This window comes from Camelina sativa, chromosome 17 (assembly GCF_000633955.1).
Source record: "Camelina sativa cultivar DH55 chromosome 17, Cs, whole genome shotgun sequence".
NCBI lineage: Eukaryota > Viridiplantae > Streptophyta > Magnoliopsida > Brassicales > Brassicaceae > Camelina > Camelina sativa.
In genome coordinates, this window is record NC_025701.1 from 25,051,921 (window position 1) to 25,079,394 (window position 27,474).

The window sequence follows — 27,474 nt, forward strand, 5'->3', positions numbered from 1 at the left end:
TTTTGTTTTCTAGATGAGAAAATTAACACATATCTTGTTTCTTAATATATATAGGAAATCAATTACAATTGAAAAATGAATACGGACTAATCCATGAAAATTATATGAATCACAAATTAAAATGATAATAAATATACAAAGCATTTTGTTAATATAGATCACTTTTCCAAATGGTCTTATCCCCTTACAAATATTAACAAAATGTTTCTTACAGTGCCGGCTTAAACATATATGCCCTTGGACAAACTAAAAAAAATGCCCCTTAACCTATAGAAAAACTTACTGATTTTTTTTAGGTCTTTTTGGTTCATATATTTTTTTTTTTGTGCCCATTTCTAGCTTATAAATTTTTTTTTTTGTGCTTCTTTCTAGCTTACAAAGTTTTTTTTTGTGTGCCTCTTTAACTTACAAATTTTTTTTTGTACCCTTTTTTAGCTTACAAATTTTTTTTGTGTGTATCTTTTAGCTTTCAAATTTTTTTTTTGCGCCCCTTTCTAGCTTACAAAGTTTCTTTTTGTGCCTTTTTAACTTACAAAATTTGTTTTGTGCCCCTTTTCTTATACGTATATGCCTCTTTAATTTATGTATCCGGGGCGATCGCACTATCCGCTCTCCTAGTTAAGCCGGCACTGGTTTCTTATATTTGGGATCATTACAAATTCTGCCCAACATGCACCATTTGGCAAAGTGATCTATTTTAAGAAAATACTTTTTATATTTGGGATCATTATAAGTGATGAATACGGACTGATGCGTGGTTTGTAAAACAAGATTACAATCTTGTTTGTAATCCGTATTCACATTTCTCTAACCAAACCCGAAAGGCATTTTAGAAATTTGTTTAAATTTGGCTCAATTGTTTTTAAGGTCGGGATTGGTATTCTTTTATACAAATGTATCCAAATCTATTCAAAAATACTCGAATATAATTATCCTAAAAAAAATAACACATTGGTGAATTCTTATTTTACTCATATTTATCCAAAATTGTCTAATATGTTTAGGTTTATAATTATTTTTAGGTATTTTGGATATTTATATATATTTGTGTTTCAAATATTTTTGTATACCCATATATATATATATATATATCAGTTCGGTACATAGATATAACACATTCAATATCTAAGCTGGTTCACGATTGGTTAAGTATTTCCAAATTAGCATTGGGAAAATTTTCTCAAAGCTTAAGTCCTTATCATGTTCATATATTTCACTTTGTTTTACCTTAGTATATTCACATCTTTTGAATGATTTTCTATCTAGTTTGACCATTATTGAGTAGCTTTAGGATTGTTTATGCATTAGAGTAGATTTGCATTGCATTTGCATAGTTTCTTGCATAAACAAGTGATTTTGGTTCCTAAGGAGCATGGAAGGAATGCTGAGGAGGATTGGAGCTATCAAGTGAAGAAGACAAGGAAGTTAGAGCAGAAGAATCAAGGTCCGGAAGTCCACTCGACCACCACACTCGACCAGACACTCGAACGTGTGCGGAAAGGGACTCGACCGATTGGAAGAACCAGAAGAAGATGTCACTCGACCAAGCACTCGACCGAGCACCTGGTCGAGTTGACCAAGCCGCCTTCCTATTTTTTCTTCTAGCCATTTTAGGGTTTCCCCTCTCTCCTATATAAGTCCCTTGTACCCTATGGCCGCCCACAAGTCAGAGAGAGTCAGAAATAATATCTTGTAGCCACCAAAACCTAGTTTTTACCCTTTTGCAAATTATCTACTTTTTGTCTTTTTTTTTGCTTTGATCATTAGCCACTTTTGTATTATCTCAAGAAATCTTTGATATTTGTTGGTTCCATAACTTTCTAAGTATTGAGAATTTGAGTTTGATTTCTTCTTCAATATTGTAGATCTCTGCCTCATCTATCTAATCATGCAAGTTTCATTGATTTCTGGGTTTATGATTTTGTTCATCATGTTTAGTGATAGTGAGTAGTGTGTAGAGATCTTAAGGATGGATTAGGCTGGATAAGGGTTATGGTTGTTTAGATTAGTCAAGCTTGCTTGATTATAGATCTCTTCTAGATTAGATGTGCTCTATGCTGTTCTTATACTGAGAGGGTAAGGATAGATCTTAAGCTTCTTAGCATCACACCAATGTCTAAGTTGTTAGATAAGGCTAATGCTAGAGATTATCATGCTTATCCCAAGAGATTGGTTGTGTAAGGGTGATTTTTGACATTAATGATCTGGTTCTTTATTGCCTGCTTTTATATGTTCTTAGCTAGTGAGAACTAGGTCTAGGAGTATCTAAGCTTGATTGTTATTGCCATGAGAGTGGATTAGCAAGTATTAGAAGATCATTGTCTAAAGATAGTTCATTGTTTATTGAGGTTTGTTGACCAGTTTAGATAATCTTAGCTTGAATCCAGCCCATAAATCCATCCTTAGGACCTTTCTTTGTCTATTGATTTCCTTGTTTAAATCATGTTAATCGCTTGCTGTTTGATTTGCTTTCGTTTGCTCTGTTTTGTTTGATTGTTTCTGTTTCTCGTATTTGTCCACTCGACCTCCCACTCGATCGAGCATCCGATCGAGTGCTTGCTCGAGTTCGTTCCAGAGTTTCTTGTTTATGTTCTGCATTTTTTTTGTTTCATCATTTCTGTTTCATTACTGTTGCATTCATTTCATTTCCTGTTTCATTGCATTGAATCCTGTTTAATCTTGTTGCATTTACTGTCTTGCATTAGTGTAGTACTTGTTCTTGTTTAGTATCATTACTGCTTCGTTTACACTGTTTACTTTGCATTTAGTATCTTGTCTTAGTAGTATTACATTCTGCATCTTATCATTGTTATTAGGTTGCTAGTTAAAAACATTCATCATATTTGGCTTAACTTAGATAAGTATTCACATCCTGATTGCTTGCATCCCACTCATTATGGTTTGACATCCTTTATGCTACAACTACATAAGGGTAATTGAAACACCTTGCTTCCACCTGTTCATTCATCATCTCTATCTTCATTCATCATTATCATCCACACAAAAGTGCATGTTTCACTTTAACATTTATGTAGTTTTTTTATTCTCTTTGTAAAAGTTTCAACATTCTGAATTTTGATAAAGTTGTGAGTCCAAACTAATTTAGAAATTTGATAATTTATTTAACTATATCTTCAATATTAAATAGAGTGGTTGTCCACATAATTGATGCATAATGGATTAACAAAATATTGCATTCATAAGTAGTTGTCCATTTAGATAAGTTTTAAGAAACTTGTTACTAGTACCCACAAATTCTATTAGTAACCATTCTATTAGTACAAATTCTAAGGTTGAAGATCTACCAGACAATATCAAGCTAACACGCACGCTCTGTCAAGCAAAAACATTTCTCGAAGCCTCCAGCGAGATCTATGAATATATCAACGGTTTGTCTATGTCTCTCTATTACATTTTGATGTAATACCTAAATTAAAACTAGACTAACCCTTTGGTTTATCTATGAGAAAAATTGTGATCGGACATATCATATACTTTCCAAAATTAAGATCTACTTTTCTAGAAATTAACATAGATCCTCGTGAGCCCAAGTATATTGTAGATACTTATGGAAAAATAAATCAAACAATTGAATAAACTAGAAAAATTAGTTTTTTTCTTTTTCTTTTAATGACGTCCTTCACCGGACATCTTTTTTCCCATTTTATTTTAATATTTGCATAATCTAAATCGTAATTCTCATTTTTTCAATCCAATCTAACATATAATATTTTTTAATATAAAATCTAAATTCTAATTCTCATTTGTCAACCCAAACCGACATTTAATCTCTTTTAATTGTAAACTTTAAACTCTAATTCCCATTTGTCAATGCAAACCGATATTTAATTTCTTTTAATTGTAAAATCTAAACTCTAATTTTTATTTGTCAACCCAAACTGACATATAATTTTGTTTAATTGTAAAATCTAAACCTTTTTTATAAATCAAACCGACGTATAACCTGGTAAATCAAAACTCATAATATATTATTAGTATTTTAAACATATAAAATATATTTTTTTCTTTTTATTAGGTGACATAATCTGATTGGTTGAAAAAAGATAAGGTGAACAAAAGTATTTTTCGGAGAAAAAAAGTTTTCTAGGTCCATCTCTCACATGTATCCTATGGAAACTTGAAACCGTCCAATAGCAATGGTTCAGCCAAAATATCCAAATGGGGGTTAAACAAGATAGATAATTTATAAGTTAATAGATTTGACTGGTGACCACGTTTAAACTAGATGGTTAGAATATTATGAACGACGGTAGAAGAAGTGATTAGAAATAGCAAATATAAAAGATGTTGTAAAGAGCAGTTGAGTATTTAGCTTGATTGGTAGTAGTACTATCGCAGTTGAATAGTATGAATTACATTAAATTATGAAAATTGAATATTAATTCAACTAAATAACAAAAATATGGAAGAACACAATATATTTTATAACATGAAGAAAGAATAAACCAATAAATTATAAAATACTACTGAATAATAAATATATTTGTAAAATTTATAATTTGAAATTTTAATGGTTGTGATGATTTTATTTAGTCTTACAATTAGGCTAATTTAAAGGCCAAACCTAATAAAACCCCAAGCCCAAACCAAAATTGCCAGAAGAAGTTCGACGACAGAAGCGGCTTCGCCTTGCTCATCAATCTCGCTCGCTCTTTCCGTCGTGGGATTTTTTGCAAAGAAGAAGCTTCAAGTTTCAGTCTTTCTCCTCCTCGCTCCTATCACTAACCAGATATATGATGATGAACCTTGTAAGGAGATCAGCGATAGCCATCGGCCGCCAATCCAAATCGAAACTGACTTCGTTTTCTTCCTCCGCTTCTACACAACCTTGTTCCGGAATCCCAAAATCGGTTTCTCTCTGCCTTCTCCTTCCTTTTCCTCAGTTCTTGCGTTATTATGAATTTTGTATTCCATCTAATACTCTTTTCCCCACTCTGGCTGCTATTTTAGTTCTTCCATTTAGTCATGGATTGTTGTTTGTCTTGTGAAAGAAATCAAAAAAGGAACTTAATCTACATAGCTCTCGACTTAGTACAAGTTTTCCAATATCTGCACTTTGGTCTGAGGTTGTTTTTTCAATGTCTCGCGTGAATGCTTTTTGCTTTTCTAGTCCTGTTTGAATTGAATCTCTCTAGTCTCTAGTAACAGCTTGATCGTTATGCGGCTTTTAACAACATTTGACCCCTTGTTCATTTCTTTCCAACTATTCATACTCTGTGGTCTTTGCAAAATATACCCTTTAATTGTTATATATATTTTGTTCTATCCCTTCCGATATGCAGTTGATAAGCGTATTACAAAGCGGAGCATCAAGGCGGACCATTACTAGTTCGGGTCTCACGAGTCTGGTAAACACAACATTTTGTTTGCTACTTACACCCTTACCCTTTTGGGGCATTCAATCTGTTAGTTTAATAGCTCTCATCGAGTTTTTCTTATGCAGGACTCAACTGGAGCTAAGGGTCAGCAGTTATCATCATGTGTTTTAATATATAAAACTTCAAATCCTATTCTTGTGTAGTTGTTGTTCTGACAATCATCTCTGTTTGCAGGACTATTGTTTCGACCCCAAGCAAGTATATGTACGGAAACAACTCTTCCAAAGACGATCAACTTATCTTACCTTGCTAGATCTTTTGCATCTAGAACTTCTAAAGAACCTGGGAATCAGCAGAATAAGGTGTTCGTTCATAACAATATGCTATTGACCTCCTCAACATTTTTGTGTACAAAGTTTCTCCTTCATTTCTACCTTCTGTGTTCGCCACTTATCAAGTTATCACAACGCAAAGCATCAAAAGCCACAGACAACTTATGTCCCAATATGCATAGCGTCTTAAGCATTAATGCCTGCTTTGAAAATTGTGTGTTTACAGGCGAAGAAAGAGGTGACGACTGTGGAGGATCCTTTTGATTCTCCTACATACCACATCCCTGAGAAACCGGTGACCTTTACAGAAGGTGCTTCCTACAGTCTTGTTATTCTTGCTGGGCTTGCGGTTGCCGGAGCTGCTGGCTACGGTGTGTTTAAAGAGCTCATCTTTCAACCAAAAGAGTGAGACTTGTGAACCTCTAGTTTCATTTTATCTGCTAGTACATTAGGATTTGGTCTTAATCTAAAGACACACCATTCTGTATTTAGGTACAAGATCTTTGACAAAGCCCTGAAGAGAATTCAAGATGATGGTCAGGTAATAATATGAAAGTAACTCCATCGCAAGGGTGTATTAAATTATAAATAAATGAGAAAGCATCTGTGTTGATGCTGAGACTTTCTTGTTAATTAGGTGAGGGTTAGGATTGGATCCCCCATCAAAGGCTACGGACAAGAAACTAGAAACAGAGCTGCTCGTCAACGTATACCCAACAGAGTATTTACAGATGAAGACGGAGTTGAGCATGTTGAGGTATTTCACCCCCTTGTGGCCTTGTAGTCACATCCTTGCTTGAAAACGAAATCGGAGGAAACAGAATAGTAAATAGCTTGTTTAACATCATCAAAATTGAATATGCTTCAGGTAAACTTCTACATCCGTGGGCCTCAAGGAGCGGGGANTAGCATCTGTGTTAATGCTGAGATTTTCTTGTTAATTAGGTGAGGGTTAGGATTGGATCCCCCATCAAAGGCTACGGACAAGAAACTAGAAACCGAGCTGCTCGTCAACGTATACCCAACAGAGTATTTACAGATGAAGACGGAGTTGAGCATGTTGAGGTATTTCACCCCCTTGTGGCCTTGTAGTCACATCCTTGCTTGAAAACGAAATCGGAGGAAACAGAATAGTAAATAGCTTGTTTAACATCATCAAAATTGAATATGCTTCAGGTAAACTTCTACATCCGTGGGCCTCAAGGAGCGGGGAAAGTGTATGCGGAGATGTTTAAAGACAAGGCAGAGAATGAGTGGAAATACACGTACCTGATCGTAGAGGTTCTTACACCTTCCCCAGCCAAATTGATGCTGGAGTCTTATTTGCCCGCCTAAACACTAGCTCTTATATTTATGGTTGAGTTTATTCTGGAAAACATTCATAAACGGCTAAGATTGGTTTTAGTTGGGTGTTGGAGAAAGGAGAAAGCAAAGATTTGTGTTATAGGAATGACTTGTTGTTATCAACGTCGGGACTGTTTGCTAATTGGAAAAACAAGTCTAAACTGGTAAAATGCTCAATGTTTATGATCCTCTTGAGGATTGATTAATATTCTTGTGCGCATTACTGGCAACATGAAACTGATACATTGGGAAATGCATATACCATGAAGAATCAGGTATACATTAGTGGCACTCTTACAATCATGGATCAAATCAAAAGGTGTTAAAGTATTAGTAAGAGTTCTGAACCCAAAAAAAAAGTATCAGTAAGACTACTGTATTAAGTATTATTTTTAGTTCAATCTTTTAATATTATAGAAAATCGTAAGAAGTGATCGCATTGTAGATAGTAGTATATATGTAAATTTTATTTTCATATATAAAATTATAGTTCAAGTTTTCAATGTGCCGCTGAAACATAGTATTCGTCACTTTGTATTTCCAATGTAAATGTTTGGTAAGTTTTCCAATTTTATTCTTACTAATTTAATGTATTGACCAATACAAAAAATTGTATAATATATTAATAAGGGATAAATAGAAAATTTAATGATTTTCTAATATGTGTGAGAAATCCTAAAATGACACTTAATATGAAACAGGGAGTAATAGTTTTATTGAAGAGTATATAGTTCTTGCATAATAAAACTCTTACATAGAAGTTTTGAATAAATTTTACTCCCTCCGATCTGAAATAAGTGTCGGTTTGGAAAAATTCTTTTTGATTAAGGAACTGTACAATTTGACTATTTTGAGCTCAGGATTAAAACTAATTTACAATTTTATTTTTTGTTTCTCTTTTATTTGTGTTAATTTAGTTAAGGTTATCAATATAATAAAACTTGAATGTTTCTCTCCAGAGCATGACACATCACCATTGAGAAGCATTCTGGAGATGACACGTTAATTAAAACAGGTAACCAATGAAAACATTTTAATTAATATAGCTCATCATTCTATTCCAATAATAACCAATTATTATTAAGAACACTTTTTGGTGAAAACCCTTATATTCACCCCTTTTAGTTTTAACCAATCATTATGCCATGTCATAACTTAATGAGTTTTATTATGAGAATTTTCAAACACACAATTTTCAAACACAAAATTCTCATAATAAAATTCTTAATGAGTGTTATTATAAGAATAACACTTTTTGGCACAACTTAATGAGTTTGAGAACTAAAGGTTTTGAGAATTTTCCTTAAGATTAATAAGAGAGTTATTCTTATTATATACTTGAGTTCTATTGTTGATTTCTACACGTGGTATCAGAGCTTAATCATGGCGGGAGAAGACGTAAAAGCTTTGATAGAAGGAGGAAAAGATGACAAAAGCTTGATGACGAGTCAAGAAGGGATAACAAGTTCGTCACAGACTGCATGGTCTTTGTCAACAACAGATGGAGGATCTTCCTCCATAAAGTGCCCGATGTTGAATTCGAGTAATTACACCGTATGGTCAATGAAGATGAGGATTCTGCTCAGAGTTCATAAGTCATGGGATGTGATCGAACAGGGGAATATTGATGAGACAAAGAACGATTTGACAATCGCTTTAATCATCCAGTCGATCCCTGAAGCTCTTATTCTACAGATTGGAGTTCTAGAAACTGCTAAAGAAATATGGGAAGCTATAAGATCAAGGCATATAGGAGCGGATATGGTTAAAGAGGCAAGGCTTCAAACCTTGATGGCTGAGTTTGACCGGTTGAAGATGAAGGAAACAGAGAGGATTGATGAGTTTGTTGAAAAGTTGTCTGCTATTTCGACAAAATCTGCAGCTTTGGGCAATGAGCTGGCTGAACCTATGATCGTAAAGAAATTCCTGTCGAGTCTCCCTCGTAGAAAGTTTATTCACATTGTGGCTGCTCTCGAGCAGGTGCTTGACTTGAATAAAACAAGTTTTGAGAACATCGTAGGTCGACTTAAGGCTTATGAAGAAATAATTGGCGAAGAAGAAACAGAACAGGATGATGATCAAGGCAAACTTATGTTTGCCAATTCAAATTTGTTTGGAAGCTACAGAGGTCAGGGACGAGGAGGTCGCTCTTCCAGAGGCAGGGGAGGACGCGGCAGGTTTAGCTTTCAACAGAAGGATAGAGATAGGGAACAAGATTTGTCGCATATCACCTGTTTTCTTTGTGACAAACAAGGTCACTATGCGTCAGATTATCCTGATAGGTTGCTTAAGCTGCAGGAGACAATTGAGAAAAAGGACGAAGAGACTCATACTGCAGATGAGCTGATGATGAATGAGGTAGTGTATCTCCAAGAAGATAAAGTGAAACCTAACACCTTTGAAACTAGTGTGGACAACACTAACATATGGTACTTGGATAATGGAGCAAGTAACCATATGAGTGGTGTTAGGAGTTTCTTTCATGAACTATGTGAGAAAGTGACAGGTAAGGTGAGATTTGGAGACGACTCTAGAGTTGATATCAAGGGAAAAGGCTCCATACGGTTCATATTTGAGAATGGTGAGAAGAAAGTGCTAAACAATGTTTACTATATACCAGATTTAAAGAGTAACATTGTGAGTCTCGGTCAGGCTACGGAAGCAGGGTGTGAGATACAGATGAAAGATGATAAGTTAATGCTTTATGACAAGCTTGGGAAGTTGCTTGTTATGACAGGGAGATCTAAAAACCGTTTGTACAAGGTTCTGTTGGAAGTGGAGAACATTGAGTGTCTGCAACTAGTTTCTGTTGATCAATCCTCTACTTGACATACGAGATTGGGTCATGTTAACACTGATACGATGAAGTTGATGATCGACAAAGATTTGGTAACAGGAATACCCAATATCAAAGTGGAAAGACAAACATGTGTGTCGTGTTTACTTGGGAAACAAACGAGAGACCCATTCCCACGTGCGACATCCTACATAGCTTCTCGTCCTCTCGAGCTGATACATGGCAACCTCTGCGGACCGATCACACCTGCGACACCTGCTCAGAAAATATATGTTTTCATGATTGTAGATGACTACTCACGTTATATGTGGACGGTTCTCATGAGAGACAAAAGTGAAGCACTTGAAAAGTTCAAAAGGTTCAAGACAATTGTGGAGCAAGAGACGAAGTATGTGATCAAGAGACTTAGAAGTGATAGAGGAGGGGAGTTCACCTCAGCTGATTTCAATTCTTACTGTGAGAAGAATGGGATCTTGAGACAGTTGACAGCTCCGTATTCACCTCAACAAAACGGGGTAGTCGAAAGAAGAAACAGAACTCTTATGGAGATGTCGAGAAGCATCTTGAAGCATATGGAGTTACCAAATTACTTGTGGGGTGAAGCGTTGAGGCACTCGACGTACTTGATCAACAGAGTTGTAACTAGGTCACTTGCAGAGAAGACTCCTTATGAGATGCTGAGAGGAACAAAACCAAATGTTGAACATTTGAGGACGTTTGGGTGTATAGCTTTTGCAAGATCAGAAACAGTGGGAAGGAAAAAGCTGGACGATAGGTCGCGAGTCTTAGTGCATTTGGGAACTGAGCCTGGCTCAAAAGCCTACCGTTTGTTTGACCCTTCGAGTAACCGAGTTGTTGTGAGTCGAGATGTCAGATTTGACGAAAACAGAGGATGGAGCTGGAATAGAACAGAAACAGAGGAGCCCGGTATGATGCCGAGTTTTTCAGTCTCAGCAGGATCTTTTGCAAACAGAGGTGTTAGACTGATCGACAATGCAACGAAAGAAGCGAATGATGAACCAAAAGACGCAGAAACAGAGTCAACTAATGATCTCAGTGAGGAAGAGGATAGTGATAATGAGGAACGGCAGCAGACAATGGTGAGCAGACCTGTTCGACTTCGAGCCAAACCGAGATATCTTGATGATTATGTCACTCAAGATGAAGAGTTGGAGCGTCTATTCTTGTCTATTAATGAAGAACCCTGGGATTACAATGAGGCGTCCAAGTCAGAAGTATGGATAATGTCCTGTAAGGATGAGCTTGCTTCAATCGAGAAGAACAGGACTTGGAGTCTAGTTGATTTACCATCTAATATTAAGCCTATCGGGTTAAAGTGGGTCTTCAAGTTGAAAAGGAACTCAGATGGAAGCATAAACAAGCACAAGGCTAGATTAGTAGCGAAAGGATATGTTCAGAGGTATGGGATTGACTATGATGAAGTCTTTGCACCTGTGGCTCGCATGGAGACAATCAGGTTTATCATAAGTCAATCGGCATCCTACGGATGGGAGATACATCATTTAGATGTTAAAACAGCCTTTCTTAACGGTGAGTTGAAGGAAGAAGTGTTTGTTGAGCAACCAGATGATATGCGACAAATCTTGTTCCCTATCTCTATCCTTCTGTTGAAAGCTAAACCTGCCGCGTCCTCCCCTGCCTCTATGGAGACAATCAGGTTTATCATAAGTCAATCGGCATCCTACGGATGGGAGATACATCATTTAGATGTTAAAACAGTCTTTCTTAACGGTGAGTTGAAGGAAGAAGTGTTTGTTGAGCAACCAGATGGTTTTGTTGTCAAGGGAAGTGAGAAGAAGGTATACAAGCTGCATAAGGCTCTCTATGGGTTAAAGCAAGCTCCTAGAGCATGGAATGCTAAGTTGCATAAAACTCTTACAGAAATGAAGTTTCTGAGGTGCTCAAAGGAACCTTCGCTATATTTTAACAATGGAGATGGAGAGATTCTTATTGTAGCTGTCTATGTAGACGATTTACTCATCACTGGTTCCTCTCGGTCTGCAATTTGTGAGTTTAAGCAGAAGATGGCTGCAAGGTTTGAAATGAGTGATCTAGGATTACTTACATACTATCTTGGGATCAAGGTAAAACAATTGACAACATGAATCGTTCTGAAGCAAGAGAGGTATGCACTTAGGATCTTGGAAGAGACTGGGATGAGTGAATGTAATTCAACTCAAGTTCCAATGGATATGAACTTAAAGCTGTCTAAATCGCAAGATGAAAGAGCGATTGATGGACTCGAGTTTTGTAGAAGCATAGGTTGTCTTCGATACCTTCTGCACACACGACCGGATCTCGCTTTGGAATTCTTAGTAAGTATATGCAGGAGCCTAGGGAGTCTCATGGAGCGAGTTTGAAGCAGGTTCTCAGGTACCTTCGAGGGACGAGTTCTTCTGGTCTGTTTTATGGGCGTACGAACAAGGCGTTTTTTGTTGGCTATAGTGACAGCTCTTATAGTGTGGATTTGGACGATGGTAAAAGCACTACAGGGCATATGTTTTACTTTGGTGAATCACCAATTACATGGTGTTCACAAAAACAAGAGATTGTTGCTCTATCTTCTTGTGAGGCAGAGTTTATGGCCGCTACTGAAGCCGCCAAACAAGCGATATGGCTGCAGGAACTTCTTGAAGAAGTAACTGGTGAGGAGAGTGGAAGGGTGATAATTCGTGTGGATAACAAGTCCACAATTGCTCTGACCAAGAACCCTGTGTTTCACGGTCGAAGCAAACACATCCACACCGTTTTCACTTTATCCGTGAGTGTGTCGAGAAAGAGCTGGTGAGTGTTGAGCATGTACCTGGGAGTGAGCAGAAGGCTGATATTCTGACTAAAGCTCTTGGAAGAATGAAATTCAAGGAAATGAGAGCTCTAATGGGGGTGTTTGATGTGAGTGAAGATGGTCTCAAGCTTAGAGGGGAAAATGTTGTTGTAAGCTTGTAGTACAAGCATGTGAGAGATAAGGCCTTGTGTGCTTAGGAGTATCTAAATATACTTGAGATAAGGTCAAATATGTTTAGGAGGATCTAAATATATTATTGGGAGTTATCCAATTAGGTTTTGGTTTTGTGTTTTTTCTATAAAAGGATGTGCTAGCTTGTGGCACAACTTAATGAGTTTGAGAACTAAAGGTTTTGAGAATTTTCCTTAAGATTAATAAGAGAGTTATTCTTATTATATACTTGAGTTCTATTGTTGATTTCTACAAATATAAGGGTTCACCCAAAAATTGTTCTTCTATTAAAGAACATAAGAAATTAAATGTTAGAAAATCTATAAGAGTTAATCGCTCTGTCAAAATATATTTAGCATACCAAGTTTGAATCTAAATAGCCCGAGTTAGTTGTCCCATGAAGAATAAATCACATACTAAACTTGAACTTTTCACATTTATCGATTTGGTTTGGTGTGTTTCATGTAGTTGAATAAAATTATAAATATGTGAATATGTAGAGAAATGCCACGAGCCATGAATGAGGGCATTTGACCTAAGTTCTAAAAAATAAGGACGCGCCATCGAACATACGCGGGAACAACTCCATCGACCGCGGTGCTTGGTCTCCGAAAACCCTCACAGTGAAGCCTATAGTTCAAGCTTCTGCAGTATCCGACACAAAAAGAAGAAAGCTTCATTTTTTTTTTTAGTTTTCGTCTCATTTTTTGTGAATTTGTTTTTTTTTTTTGTAAATGGAAGATTGTGAGGAACATTATAAAAACAGAGAAGGCGACAATTTGGGCGATGAATGCAGAGATTTGAAGAACCAAATCTCGATTACGTGAAGAAATTCCAAAACTTTAAAAGATTGCTCTCAAATATGTTTTTTTTTTTTTAAATTGTTTTGTGACCTTATTTTTTAGATCAAAAGACCATATTTTAAAAGCCTTATGACTTGTTTCTTCCGTATTGTTGATTGGTTTTCTTACATCTCATGATAAGAAATTATATATTTTCAGGTCAAAGGGCTTTCAAAAGAAGTGTTTGATGATGGAAGAATTATCTGGATTTGTCATTGAGAGATAAGATTGAAGGCATGCCAGATATTAGTTTTTGTCTCTTGATGATGTTTACACAACCTATTAAAACAAATCTTAGTGTACTGATCAGAGTTAGACTATTGTTCCTATTTTGTTTGGTATTAATTTTGTTCCTAATTATAGTTTAACTTGCATAATATTGCGTTAGACCACTGTTGTGGAATTAGTTGGTCATTCAAAGAATTGGAATTTTTATTATTATTATTTGTTCTTAATTTCTGCAGATAAAGTTTTAGTCTTTTTAATTTAATTTTCTTGAAAATAATTTTGGCTTTGCCATGTTAACATGAGTTTTGGGAATGCACAAAGCACAATGTTCTCTTCTCATAATAAAGTTTATTTAAGGGCATTTATATCACTTTCCGGCCTTGAAGATTTTGCAATGCTTTGCTTTAGAAGCTGCATATGATTTTTAGACAAATGCAACGAACCATTTAAGTGGTATGACGACGTTAAGAGTTTAGAAACATTACATGAAATATTGTCTATACGAATGCATACAAAATATATGCAGGGACTTTACGTAACTATTATTCATAAATGCAAACATGTAGAGACTTTACAATATATTTACTGTGTAAAACTAATATATGTAAAAAAACTAATATATGTAACATGTAATTATTAATGCATGCATTTGTAATAAAATAGTAAAATAAAACTGCTAAAATGGGAGCAAATAAAAATTTATAAATCTTAAATCATCTTAAATTTGTATATTCCAAGTACATATAAAATGTTTTATTAAGTGTGATAGTCGATGAAAATATACACACATATATATATATTACAATATAAAGACAAATTAATTATCTGTAAAAAAATAATTATCTTTAAAAAGTTATACACATACACTAAAAACTTAAGAAAAAAAAACATATACAAATACATTCACCATTTTATAAAGTAATATATATCATTTTTTTACAACATTACAAATTATACGTTTGTCTTTGCGAAAGACTGAGTTCGAACCCAGATTTAGTGAGAAGGCAATAGAGGTGAGTACCAGTGTCTTCTCATTTATATATGTCTTGTATCAGTTTCTTCATGAAATATTCACAAAAAATATTACTCAAAACAGTTTCGTATAAACTCTCCAATAGAGCTACTAATCCTCTTGATTCTCTCAAAAGAAAAATACGTAAGGGACATGATTCTAGAGTAAATAACATTAGTTTGTTAAGTGTTAGAGACTGAAACACCAAAATATTATTTACTTGATTAGTTTTAAACACATCTTACAAAAAAACACTGCACATACCCATTATGTATGATGTGTATAAAACTAATCAAGTTGTTAAATTATTTTTGTTGCATTTGCATATAGGGTATATTCCAAGTATGGTTACTTTTTAATAGTGATTTGTGCTCATAACCTATATAAGGAAGAGCTGTTTAAATTTCTTCCTATACATGTTGCTATATTTGAAAATTTAGGATTGATTATAATAGTTCATAGGTTTTATGAGCTATGATGGGAAAGCTAACACTAATGATGGTGCTCCAATGCATCATAACACAAGAAAAAACAAAATTGATTTTAGTCTATAATTTCATTACAATAATAAAGTAAAAATAACCAGAAATAAATAATAACAAAAACCTAAAAACAAAATATTACCAATAAAAATTGTCAAAAACTAGATTAATAATGATTTTTAATTACAAACATCATACAAAAATTATCTTAAAATTAATTAAAATAAAAAATACGAAAATTATTAATTGCAGAATAATTATTTTCAAACTAATTGCAGAATAATTCTATTCAAATAAAAGTTGGTTTTACAATATTGAATACATTAGGTGGTTTTAAAAAAAAAGAGAAGGACAATTAATAAAAAAAAAAATCACTCCTAGAATGACACTTATTTCACATCGGAGGGAGTATTTATCAAGAAAATTGTAAAAATTATAAGAAATTAAGAACCATGAAACTTCGCAAAATTCTATGGTGAAAACTCGTAACAAATTTATAGTGAAAAATTTATTTATAAATACCATACTTTCCCAATTGATATAAAAAGTTTGATGCAGCGTATCACCCACCTAATGTATTTTTGAGGGGGGTATTCAACTTAAATTTTAAAGGATTTGGTAGGATTTTAACATTTTAGGTCTTTTGAAGATTTAGGTGAGTTTTTAGGAGAATTGGTTGTGTTTTAGAGTTTTTATATTTTTTAAAAAGAAATGAAATGTGATTCTATGAGATTTGATTGTAAACTTTGGGTGATTTTAACATATTTGACATCTCAAATATATATTTTTGTGGTCTTAAAAATATAACAACATTTGCATCTTCTTAAGAACGTTAACATATTTCTAAGTAGCATAAACAAAATCGGATCAAGTGTCTGCTGAAGCTATGTCCTCTGTTCATTAACCGGAAAGGACAGCCTCCACCACAGCCACAATAGTCACAAATCATTTTTGATTTCTCAGGTTCACATTTCGCTGTTGAACCTCCTCGCCAATTGCTGCCTCCACTGCAGTCTGCAGCAACAACGACACAGTCACAAACAAAGCTTTGGAAATATTGGTTTGAGATGGGAATCTCAACGCTCTTTTTATGGTGCATTGTGTATGTCAATCAAAGCTTTGCACATTAATGTGTTGTTTGTTCCTTTTCAGGTTTGTTGTAGAGCTAACCAACAGGTCAGAACAGGATGAGTTGCAGTATACAGATGATATGATCAATAACAATTTCAGCAACTATTCTGCCTAACATAATCGTAGGTACGCATTATTTATGTAGTAAATTATATGGAAACTCTGTTTACATGTTCAAAAATATTTTTGGTTTTTTAAGAAACCGAAGCGTTAGATTGATAGTCACATGCCTCGAACCAAAGTAATTACTAGTGCAAAAACTTAGTTCGTCCTGGAAGGATGCATTTGTTCATTAATATGAAGTTACCTCTGATGGAACATTCATTTTGGGTTACTTGGCTTGTTTATAATTTGGTTGATACTATTGCTATTTGCTATATATTTTTGGGCTACTTACAAAAGCTAAGGCTTAGTTACTATAGCTTCTCGATTCAGTAAACACTGTTACACCGCCAAGGTGTTCCTCACATCAGCAGATTTACCTGCCTGTATCAAAGGCGCTATTACCAATGTATCTTTTTTGTTGTTTGAAATTCTANCTCGAACCAAAGTTACCTCTGATGGAACATGGCTGATGGATTTATGCCAGAGAAAAAGATTCCTGATGAGTATGAAATTGTACATCAAGCTATTTTTACGGACCCAGATGACCAAAGTGGTTGGTTTTACCTTCTGTGGCTACTTGATCAAACTGTTAATGTGGAGTCTCCTCTTCTCACTTCCTCTTGGCCTTCGCATGGTTCCAGTGTCATTCTATCTAGAGCTGGGTGCTTGAATGGCTCTCATTCTAACTTCACTACTTTTTGTTCTGANAAAGAAAATGTGTCGGATGTCTTCAGTTTTTTTTTTTTTTTTTTTTTTTTTTTTTTTTATATCAAATCCTTTAAAGTATGATTTTGAGATAGTATTTTTTAACTAGAAAACAAAAAAAGAAGTCTTGTAAAATCATTCAAAATCTCAATTTTTTAAAGTTGTGATATTTTGAATAATAGTATATTTCAAGTAAGTTTTATAAATAACTAATTGAATAACAAGAGAATTTAGATTATTTCAAATGATTTTACATAAATCCAAGTTGAATAACATAGGATTTTAAAAGATTTTTTAAAATCATCAATTGAATAACAAGTGATTTTAAGAATACTTTAGAGTCTTTTAAAATATCAGTTGAATACCCCCTCTTTATTTCGGCTTCTAAGTTTGCGTTGTTATTGTAGGCTTTGGGTCGACTTTGGTGTTTTGTTAATTTTCCTTTTAATTATGCTACTAGATTAGGTTATGAGTTATTTTATTTCTGCAACTATATTAGGTCATGAACATGAAGGATTATAAATTTTATGGCCATAATATTTCACTGCAAATTTTAGGAAATATTTTGGAGTGATAGACATGTTTTAGTTGAAGAAGGCAAGATCACTCCACAAAAGAACAAAAACAAAACATAGTAAAGGGTAAGAATAATTCTTTTCAAAGAAAATTATAAAGTGATACACCCTAACGTGGTTTTTTTTTTCTTTCTCAAATGAAATATATATTGATTAGAAAAGATCATTACAAAGAGAGTCCCTTAACCATGAGAGCTGTAGAACAGAGTCAGTGTAATATTCAGAATTTAAACAACCAAATTTAGCTAAGGCATGAGCCACCCTATTACATTCTCTCTTTGTGAAAATAAACAAAGATTGCTGTAATTTTGATGACCAGGTTCTTATGTCATGAACAAGATTTGTTAAAGAAACATCAACACTCTGACCATTGACTATTTTAATAAGAGTTTCACAGTCCCTTTCAAAAGTTACTGAGTGATATCCTCTAATCCACGCCTGTTGTATAGCAGTGAGCAATCCGTATGTTTCTGCCTCTAAGGGTGATCTTACACGGTTAAGTCTAGTTGCTCTCCACACTATTGGTTCACCTTGATGATTTCTAAATATCCATCCTCCAGTTACACGGATTATACCCAATATTGCTCAATGTTACAGTAGAACCATAAATTAATTGACCCTTAGAAAAAAAACAGAGTATGTAGCGAAAGATATTACAAGATACAAGTATTAAGTAACCCTATGTTACAGAACAGCGTCAGTCAATTGGCTCAAAAATTTTAATTTTTTGTCACAAGTCACGTGAGAGTCTTCTTTTTTGTAGACTAAACCTAAAATTTTGGTTGATGTTATTCAATATATTTATAGCAATTTTGGCCCTAGAAATAACAAAATAACATTTTAGCCCTGCATATATGTGGTGGTCGCACACCCTCAAAACAGACTGAACAATTTTCCAACCAAACACTTGGTCAAACTTTTTTTTATTTTACTTAACATTTTCGGCGTGTTAATACGATTACACAAAAGCCTTTTTCATGCATTAACAAATATTTCAATTAAACTCGAAATTCAAGTATAACGGTAAGTCTGCAAATAAGCTACTACACAATTTTTAATATTATACCATTAGAAATTTAGAAGCTACCCGAGTTTGCTCGTGGTTTGTAGAATTAGTTATCAAAACTGACTTGTGTTTGTTAACAAAACGATCATACAAGAGTTTATATACACATCACTTTAGGATTTACAACAACCGTCATAAAACGTACCAGACCATGACCCATACAAAACGACTTGGTGTTATACACGGTCTTATATTCTCCCTCACCTTGGAGCATGAAAATTTTGAATACCCAACTTGAATATAATGTCTACGAACTGAACATGTCCCAAAGCTTTATTAGTTAAGATATCGGCTAGTTAATCTTTATGATAAGATTGAAGATACAAACTCTTCTCTCTTATCTCTTCTCAATCCACATTACAATCACAAACCCTAATTGATAAGCTTGGAGTTACAGTTATCCAATCTCATCACCTAAGAACAGAGCACATAAGCTCTAATTTCTCTTTACACATCAATGATCATGCAGGATGATGTTCACAATCCTCCTCTAATTCTATTTATACTCTAAATTCTTCTCTTTAGCTCTTGTCACGTGCCTTTATTTCTCCCACATTGCTCTCTTATCAATACTCCCCCCTTTCAAAACAGCTTGTCCTCAAGCTGTGATGTAGCAAATTTAGTGAAGATGGAAAAAATAGTAACTGCAGTCCTTAAATCTTTGAACTTAAACCACCAATCCTTGCAAAATTTCTCTTCCATGAATCTGTAAATCAGAGAAGTATACCGTCCAAGCGAAGCACACATACAAAACTCTTATTTTCCTCAAACTTGGAATCTTCACATGAAGTATGATGCTGAACATGAGTGTCTCTTTTTATAAACTGTTCCAGCAATGCATAAGTTGCAGGGTTTCTGTTTTGCCCACTCTGAGACCAACAATGCCACACCGAAAAGTAATAAGTCTCGCCTAAGATGGATGAAACCAGCCTTCGTAGACCAACAGCAAAGCTCATACCAAACTGTGATGCATCAATTGCAGAATCAGATTGTAATTGCGATATGTTTTCCCACATCATCATTGTGGGTAGGTACTTGTATCTCCATTTGCACCTCATTCTCACAAGTTCCTACTCTTTGTCGAGCTTAAAACTAGCCATAAGAAACCGAGTATGATTTGAAACTAAACAGAATGTTGCAGTCTTTTTTCTCTTCCAACTCACTCTTCTGCTCCAAGTGTGTGAGTAATCATGATTGTGTCGTCTCTTAAGCCGTACCTTCTTTGGCTTATATTTGAACATCCATGATTTCAAATGTCTTTTTCTCTTCTTTGTTTTCAAACTTTCTGTCGGTGGAGACAATGGCCTGGACATTTGGTATGGAGAGCAATATGTTGTTGTACTACTCAAATTCTGAAACATCTCACCATCACCTTTTATCAAAACCATCTTGATGTTATCCTGAAATCCTTTGCCAGCTATTACCAAGTCTGAAGCTTGTTGATGACACAATTTCTTCACACAAACAGATTCTTCTTTTTGTATCAATTGCCTCAAATTGATTTCTCCACCATGTAACTTTCCTCTTTCTGAACCATCCAAGCAACATTGGCCTCGGTAGGTGACAAGAGTCGATTGTACTCTAGAACTTCCAATGTTAAATCCTCAAGAAGGTTCCTTGATTCATCTTTAAAAATCAAAGCTTTTTTCTGACAAGAACCTGTCTCAATCAACTCATGCTCCTCCTCAGCTGAATCTGATTCTTGCATTGAATCTTTTACTAAAATCACTTCATAATCAGAAGTTTGTATTGATGGGCTTAAAGGCTTAACGTTCCCAAACCGAACATACAATCGTGACTTGAAATCTTTCCAATTCTTGAAAGACACATTCTTGAACCAACTACGAGCATCTCCTTCTAATTTCGGACACACCAATTGTATCTTCTCCATGTCGGTATGTCAACCAGATCAAATTAATCTTTCAACCCTTGCTATCCAACCACATGGATACAATCCATGAAAATTTGGCAACTCGAGCTCTTTTGCCTTGTTATCTTCATTACCTTGCATAATCTCCTGTGTTGGCTCATTCAAAGATATCCCTTCTAGATTCTGCACAGAATCTGATAGTAACTCAGTCTTATGTGAGCCTGCTTCTTGACTTAATTTGTTTAACATAATCACTGCAGAGTCAGATCCTTGATTCTCCTTACTCTCTCTACTGGCCAACATCATCTCTTCGTTACCAACACTTCTCTTTATAATCAACTCCAAAGCTCTGGCTATAGTCATCATCTCCGGCAAATTACGTGGCTTTTGTGTACAAACAAGCTCCTGCATTTCCCGAGTTAAACTATTTAAAAACATGCCCTCCAACTTTTGATTATCCAGACCAGTTACTTGAGAAGACAAGTCTTCAAAACATTGGGCATAATCGGATATAATTCCTGTTTGTTTGATACAAAACAGACTTAAAGTTGGTCCTCTAATCTTTGATTGACCAAATTGCAACATCTATATTGTTTTACACTGACTCCAACTCTCAAATTGCCTCTTATTCACTTCCAATTTGTACCAGCTCAGGGCTTCTCCTTGCAAGCTCACTGAAACTAAGGCTAGTTTCTCTACATCGTTGTATCCTCCAGTCCTGAAGAATCTCTCAACCGTCGCAATCCAACCGTAAGTTCCCACGCCCTCAAACACGGCCATCTCCACGTTGTTGAGAAGGTTTTCTCTGATCCTAGGCCTAATATCACTACGGCAAGGTTCTGAGAAAGAATTTGTTACCTGATTGGTTTGATCTTGTGATCTTGAAGTGGTAATTTGACTCTTGCCTCCAACTTCTTGCACTGTCGCTTTCCCTGATAGCTTCTGCTTACTCTCCAAGAACTGTTGATCCTGAGCGTTGATTCTTTAATCCAAATGTGATTCTACACAACGAACCATCGAACTCATCTTCGCCAAATGATCGTAAAACTGTATAGCTGAAGCCGCTGTTTGCTCCGCCGCTGGTAGCTCTCTAACCGGTGAATCTTGCTGCATCTCCATCTCCGATCCTTTGATTCTTCAATTTGGTAAACTCCCCAATTTCATCAAACCCTAAATCTTCACTTGCGATAACTCCGATCACAGTCACGACGCACCAATTGATAAGATTGAAGATACAAACTCTTCCCTCTTATCTCTTCTCAATCCACAATACAATCACAAACCTTAATTGATAAGCTTGGAGTTACAGTTCTCCAATCTCATCACCTAAGAACAGAGCACATAAGCTCTAATTCCTCTTTACACATCAATGATCACGCATGATGATGTTCACAATCCTCCTCTAATTCTATTTATACTCTAAATTCTTATCTTTAGCTCTTGTCACGTGCCTCTTTTTCTCCCACATTGCTCTCTTATCACTTTAGTACTAATGTGATGTGTTTCACAATCCCATAAGTGATTGCGGTGCATGACAGTCTAGCTTAATGTGCCTTGTGTGCTCATAAAAGAATGGATTTGCAACAATATGAATAACAATTTTACTATCACAGAAGATCAGATAAGTTTTTTTGATACCATATATGTGACCGTGGAAAAGTTTAAAACATATGCATACGGGTTATATTGAATAATACCTTTTTGGCTTCATAAAATTAATCTTGTTTAGTGGGAGATAAATGAAAAAGTTGCAATTTTTGGAGGATTTGTTATCCTATATAGAGGTAGTAAATTGTATATCAAAATTGTAACACCCGCGAACCAGATTTCCGCTTTGTGCATTGATCGATGCCAGGAGAAGGCATCAATCGATGCAACTGTACGGTTGTGCTCGGGTTAGTTCTACTTTCTCTGGTTCGGTTTTGTTGACGGAAACCTAGGGCTCATGTATATAAGGAGAACTCGAAGCCTAGGGTGAGTTTTTAGCCATTTTGTCGTTCCTAAAGAGTAAGAAAGAAGAGAGAAAGGTTTCCAGTGAGAATCTGTGAAGTTTGGTGCTTGTTCTTGAGAGATTCTTCCTTGGGAGTGGAGATCTGAGGTTGAGGACGTGTTGGGGTTTGCTGTGGTGTTGTTTTTGTGCTTCTAGAGTCAGAATCTTCTTGTTAAAAGGTGAGTGATGACCATGACTAATCTGAGCATGAGATCTCTGAGTTTTCAGCGTTTCTCTGTGATTTGGTGGATTGATTCCTTGTTTGTTGGTTTTTCCTGATTTAAATGGCCTTTATGGGCTGTTATGACGTTCCTGAACGAGTGGTGGCCTTAGAGGATGAGTTGCGGTTGATGACAGCGACTGGAATCGACGCTAGGGCATCTGCATTGATCGATAACAGGAGAGTGTCGGTCTACGATAATCATGATGGTTCGCGAGTGTCGGTCGACACAGGAAGGCGAGTGTCGGTCGACACAGAAAGGTGAGTGTCGGTCGACACTGGGAGGTGAGCGTCGGTCGATGCAAGGCGAGTGACGGTCGATGCAAGGCGAGTGTCAGTCGACACAAGACGAGTGTCAGTCGACACCGGTTCTCAGCAGACGACTGACATGTGTTCTTTTGTTTTTTGGCTTTGACTTGCTTGTGATTGTTGTTTGCTGCTTTGAGGTCTTATTGCTTGTGTATAGCCTAGTAGATGGGAGGATTACCTTACTAAGTATTTCTAAAAATACTTATGCATCTCTTTGTGTTGCGGTGCAGGTAAACGCAAAGTGTAATCGTGGAATCAGAGCGACAAAGAGGAAACTGTTCTAGAGGCTCGATTGTTTATAGTCTGACTTTTGTTAGGTTGCTAGGGATGGGTTATTTGAACATTCTTAGGATGCTGGTTATTTGCTTCTTGACATTGTTGGATTATCAATTGTTAGACTTTGGTATTTGGTTAATTCTGAATTTTACTTTATTTTTATAAATTAAAATAATTGTTATAAAATAATGGAGTATAAATTTAAATATATATATATATATATATATATATCATGATAAAGTACATCACAAATTAGTTATCTATACTAATGAATTTCAAGGTTCTATATAGAAAAAACTATACTCGTGCGTACACACACCACACATTTCTATGTGTGGTGTGTGTATGCACACATATTGTTTAATTGTTATTTGTACATCTAAAATAATCAACATATGATTTATTTCTACTTATGAATTGCAATACATTTATGCTAGTTATCTATACTAATGAATTTCAAGATTCTATATAGCAAAAACCATACGTGCGCGTACACACACCACATCATTGCGCATACACACACCACATCATTTTTATGTGTGGTGTGTGTACGCACGCGTGTTATTTAGTTGTTTTTTGTATATCTAAAATAATCAACATATGATTTATTTCTACTTATGAATTACAATACATTAATGCTAGTTGACTAGGATTTGTATAAATTTAAAGAATTTGTTAATGTATCGACAACCCCTCTTTTAGAGAAAAAAAACTACTCCTAGTAATCCATTTGTTCGCTTTCCTTTGCTCACTGCACAAAATATGAAAAATATTCGTTATTTCACTTTGACCTCTATTTTCCACCACCTTCAGCGCCTGCAAAGATAGGGGATGATATTTAGCATTCATGAATTCTTTTGACAGCAACGACCAAACTTGTAAGGTGCATTAAGAATTCTCTCGCTAAATGGCAACCGGTTGTGCCTCTCATCTAGTAGATTCATTAAATTTTTAAAATCATCAAATACAACCAATCTAGATCTTATCATCCTAGGTATGTCGTATTAATTGATTAACTGGTTCCAAAGCCGGTTCAATTAACGACATATTTATGGTGACCCTCTGAGGAGCAGTTGAGGAGCAGTTGTATATAGATGATCTCAAAATTTTAACGAACCTTCTAGAGATGAGGCACAACTATTTTCCATTTAGTCATGAAGCTTTTGATGCTCCCTACAAGGTTGGTCGCTAGTGTCAAAACAACTCATGAGAAAAAGTTTCTTAGCTTCAAATTTTTTTTTTTTTTTGATATTACTATTAAGTATTTTTGTTGGTTATAATAATGGTTGTATTACATGTTGCAAGACAATATTTTTCTATATGTACAATTTTTTAAAAATATAGAAAATGCTAATAAATTATGACAGTGTAGATGGTAGTATATATGTAAATTTTATTGTTCGTATATAAAATCATAGTTCAAATTTTTTACTCTACTTTTACAACCATATAATAATTCTATTGAAGAGTATATTACGAAGAAGACGATGAGAAAGTTTGTTACGGTTTGAAAATATCTTTCTCATTTCCTCAAAAAGTAAAATGTATCTGTACAAGAGCATATATACACATATCAATTAGACCGTATACTAAGCTATACAATACAATCTCCGATTAAGTTAATTAAATAACTAAACCACACTAAACCAAGTCTCTATCTCCAATAGGCCCCCTCAAGATGTGCACTGAAAAATATTTTGAAGGCTCATCTTGGATTTCAGATGCTCAAATTGACAAGGAAACAACGGTTTAGTGAGAATGTCCGCTACTTGGTCCTCTGTATTAACATGTAACAGCTTTAGAAGACCATTATCCAAGCGTTCCCGAACTGTATGACAATCGATCTCAATATGTTTAGTCCTTTCGTGAAACACCGGATTTGTAGCTATATAGACTGCTGCAGTACTATCAGAGAATAAGATAGGTACTGAAACAGAGTAAACTCCGAGATCACGCAGCAAAATACTTAACCACACTAGCTCACAAGAAGCTAAGGCTAGAGCCCGATATTCTGCTTCTGCCGAGGAACGAGACACAGTAGGTTGTTTCTTTGATCGCCAAGAAATCAAAGAATCACCAAGGAACATAGAGAAACCTGTTGTCGATCTTCGACTATCCTTACAACCTCCATAATCTGAATCTGCAAACTCTTTAAGAGTAAGATCATCAGTCGCCGAATAGAAAAGGCCTTGACCAACAGTTCCTTTTATGTACTGCAGAACTTGAGTGACTGCAGCGAGATGAGAAGTTCGTGGTGCAGAAGAGTATTGGCAGAGTTTATTCACTGCAAAAGTAATGTCTGGCCTTGTAATGGTTAGATACATCAACTTCCCCACAATTCTTCTATACTGCTCCTTATCAGCAAGTAGCTTACCTCCCTCTTTATACAACTTCAGGTTGGGAATCATCGGAACAGAAACAGGCTTGCAACCTAGCATTCCTGTAGAAGACAACAGCTCCAAAGCATATTTACGTTGGCAAATAGATATGCCTGTTGAATTTCGAGCAATCTCAAGTCCCAAAAAATATTTCAATTGACCCAAAACTCTGAGTTTAAACTGTTTCTGCAGTGCCTGTGTGAGCTTGGCTGCCTCAATGTCAGAAGTACTTGCGATGACAATATCATCTACATACACCAAGACTGTAACAAACTCATTCCCACAAGGTTTTACAAACAATGTGTGATCTCCAGCACCTTTCAGGAAACCCAACGCTATTAAGGATGCAGAAAATCTCTTATACCACTGTCGTGATGCTTGTTTTAGACCGTAGATAGATCTTTTGAGCTTACATACAGCATTCTTTGGTAAAGTAATTCCTTTTCGTTCTGCATATCCTTCTGGTATCTTCATGTAAATCTCCTCCTCTAACTCACCATTAAGAAAAGCATTTGATACATCAAGTTGTGTCAAAGTCCATTTCTTTGATGCAGACACTTTGAGTAACAACTTGATAGTGGCCATTTTTGCAACAGGAGAAAAGGTTTCTGTATAATCTAACCCTTTCTTCTGAGTATATCCTTTAGCCACCAACCTAGCTTTATATCTCTCCAGACTTCCATCTGCCAAAAATTTCAAAGTGAAAACCCATTTACACCCTACAACCTTTTTTCCTGGAGGTAGTGTAGTAACATCCCAAGTGTTTGTCAATTCCATTGCACCAATCTCTTTATCAACTGCTTCACACCATTCTTTTGATTCCCGTGCCTCAAAGTAATTAGAAGGAATAGGAATATTTGTGATATTATTGATGTATAAGAGATGAGAAGGTGAAATTTTGGAATATGAAAGAGAAGAAGAAATGGGATATTGAATATCAGAATCAACAGAATAACAATGATAGTCTTGAAGATGAGCAGGTGATTTCTTTGCTCTTTTAGAAGAAATTTGTGGTGAGAGATCAGAAATTTGTGATGGAAGAGGATAAAAAGAATTACCTGAAGACACAGGATCAATCGGTGTAAAGAACTCCAAAGACTCATTATTCTCTGGATCTTTAGCCATTGGAAATACCTCTTCATGAAAAATAACATTCCTCGATATGAAAATGTTATTACTCTCCAAATCCAGAAGTTTGTAACCTTTGTAACCTGCAGGGTATCCCAAAAACAAGCAAGCTTTAGACCTTGGCTGAAATTTTGTTCTCTGTTTTGGTGAAGTCGAACCATAACATAAACAACCAAATGTCCTTAGCTGATCATATGTAGGACTCTTGCCAGTGAGAACTTCATAAGGTGTTTTATTTGAGAGAAGCTGAGATGGAGTCCTGTTTATGAGAAACACCGCTGTCAACACTGAATCCCCCCAAAACTTAAGAGGAAGCTTCGACTGGAACATGAGTGCACGAGCAACATTCAAAATATGTTGGTGCTTCC

At 35.4% G+C, this 27,474-nt stretch overlaps 2 protein-coding genes and 1 long non-coding RNA gene across 3 annotated transcripts; 2 read left to right on the forward strand and 1 right to left on the reverse strand.

The window, feature by feature from the left end:
• Positions 4,596 to 7,223, forward strand: LOC104757982 (probable mitochondrial import inner membrane translocase subunit TIM21). Its single transcript, XM_010480775.2, has 8 exons — positions 4,596 to 4,871; positions 5,304 to 5,369; positions 5,465 to 5,483; positions 5,574 to 5,701; positions 5,898 to 6,076; positions 6,164 to 6,212; positions 6,309 to 6,428; positions 6,848 to 7,223. The coding sequence occupies exons 1-8, from the start codon at positions 4,755 to 4,757 to the stop codon at positions 7,004 to 7,006; spliced, it is 837 nt and encodes a 278-aa protein (XP_010479077.1). The 5' UTR covers positions 4,596 to 4,754; the 3' UTR covers positions 7,007 to 7,223.
• On the forward strand, positions 8,399 to 9,844 carry LOC104759792. The gene has a single exon (XM_010482676.1). It carries the CDS (start codon positions 8,399 to 8,401, stop codon positions 9,842 to 9,844), a length of 1,446 nt encoding a protein of 481 aa, XP_010480978.1.
• LOC104757983 lies at positions 18,986 to 22,258 on the reverse strand. The gene is made up of 2 exons (XR_762592.2): positions 21,664 to 22,258; positions 18,986 to 21,210 (listed from the first exon to the last, which is right to left on the reverse strand). It is a non-coding gene; the product is annotated as an uncharacterized LOC104757983 (long non-coding RNA).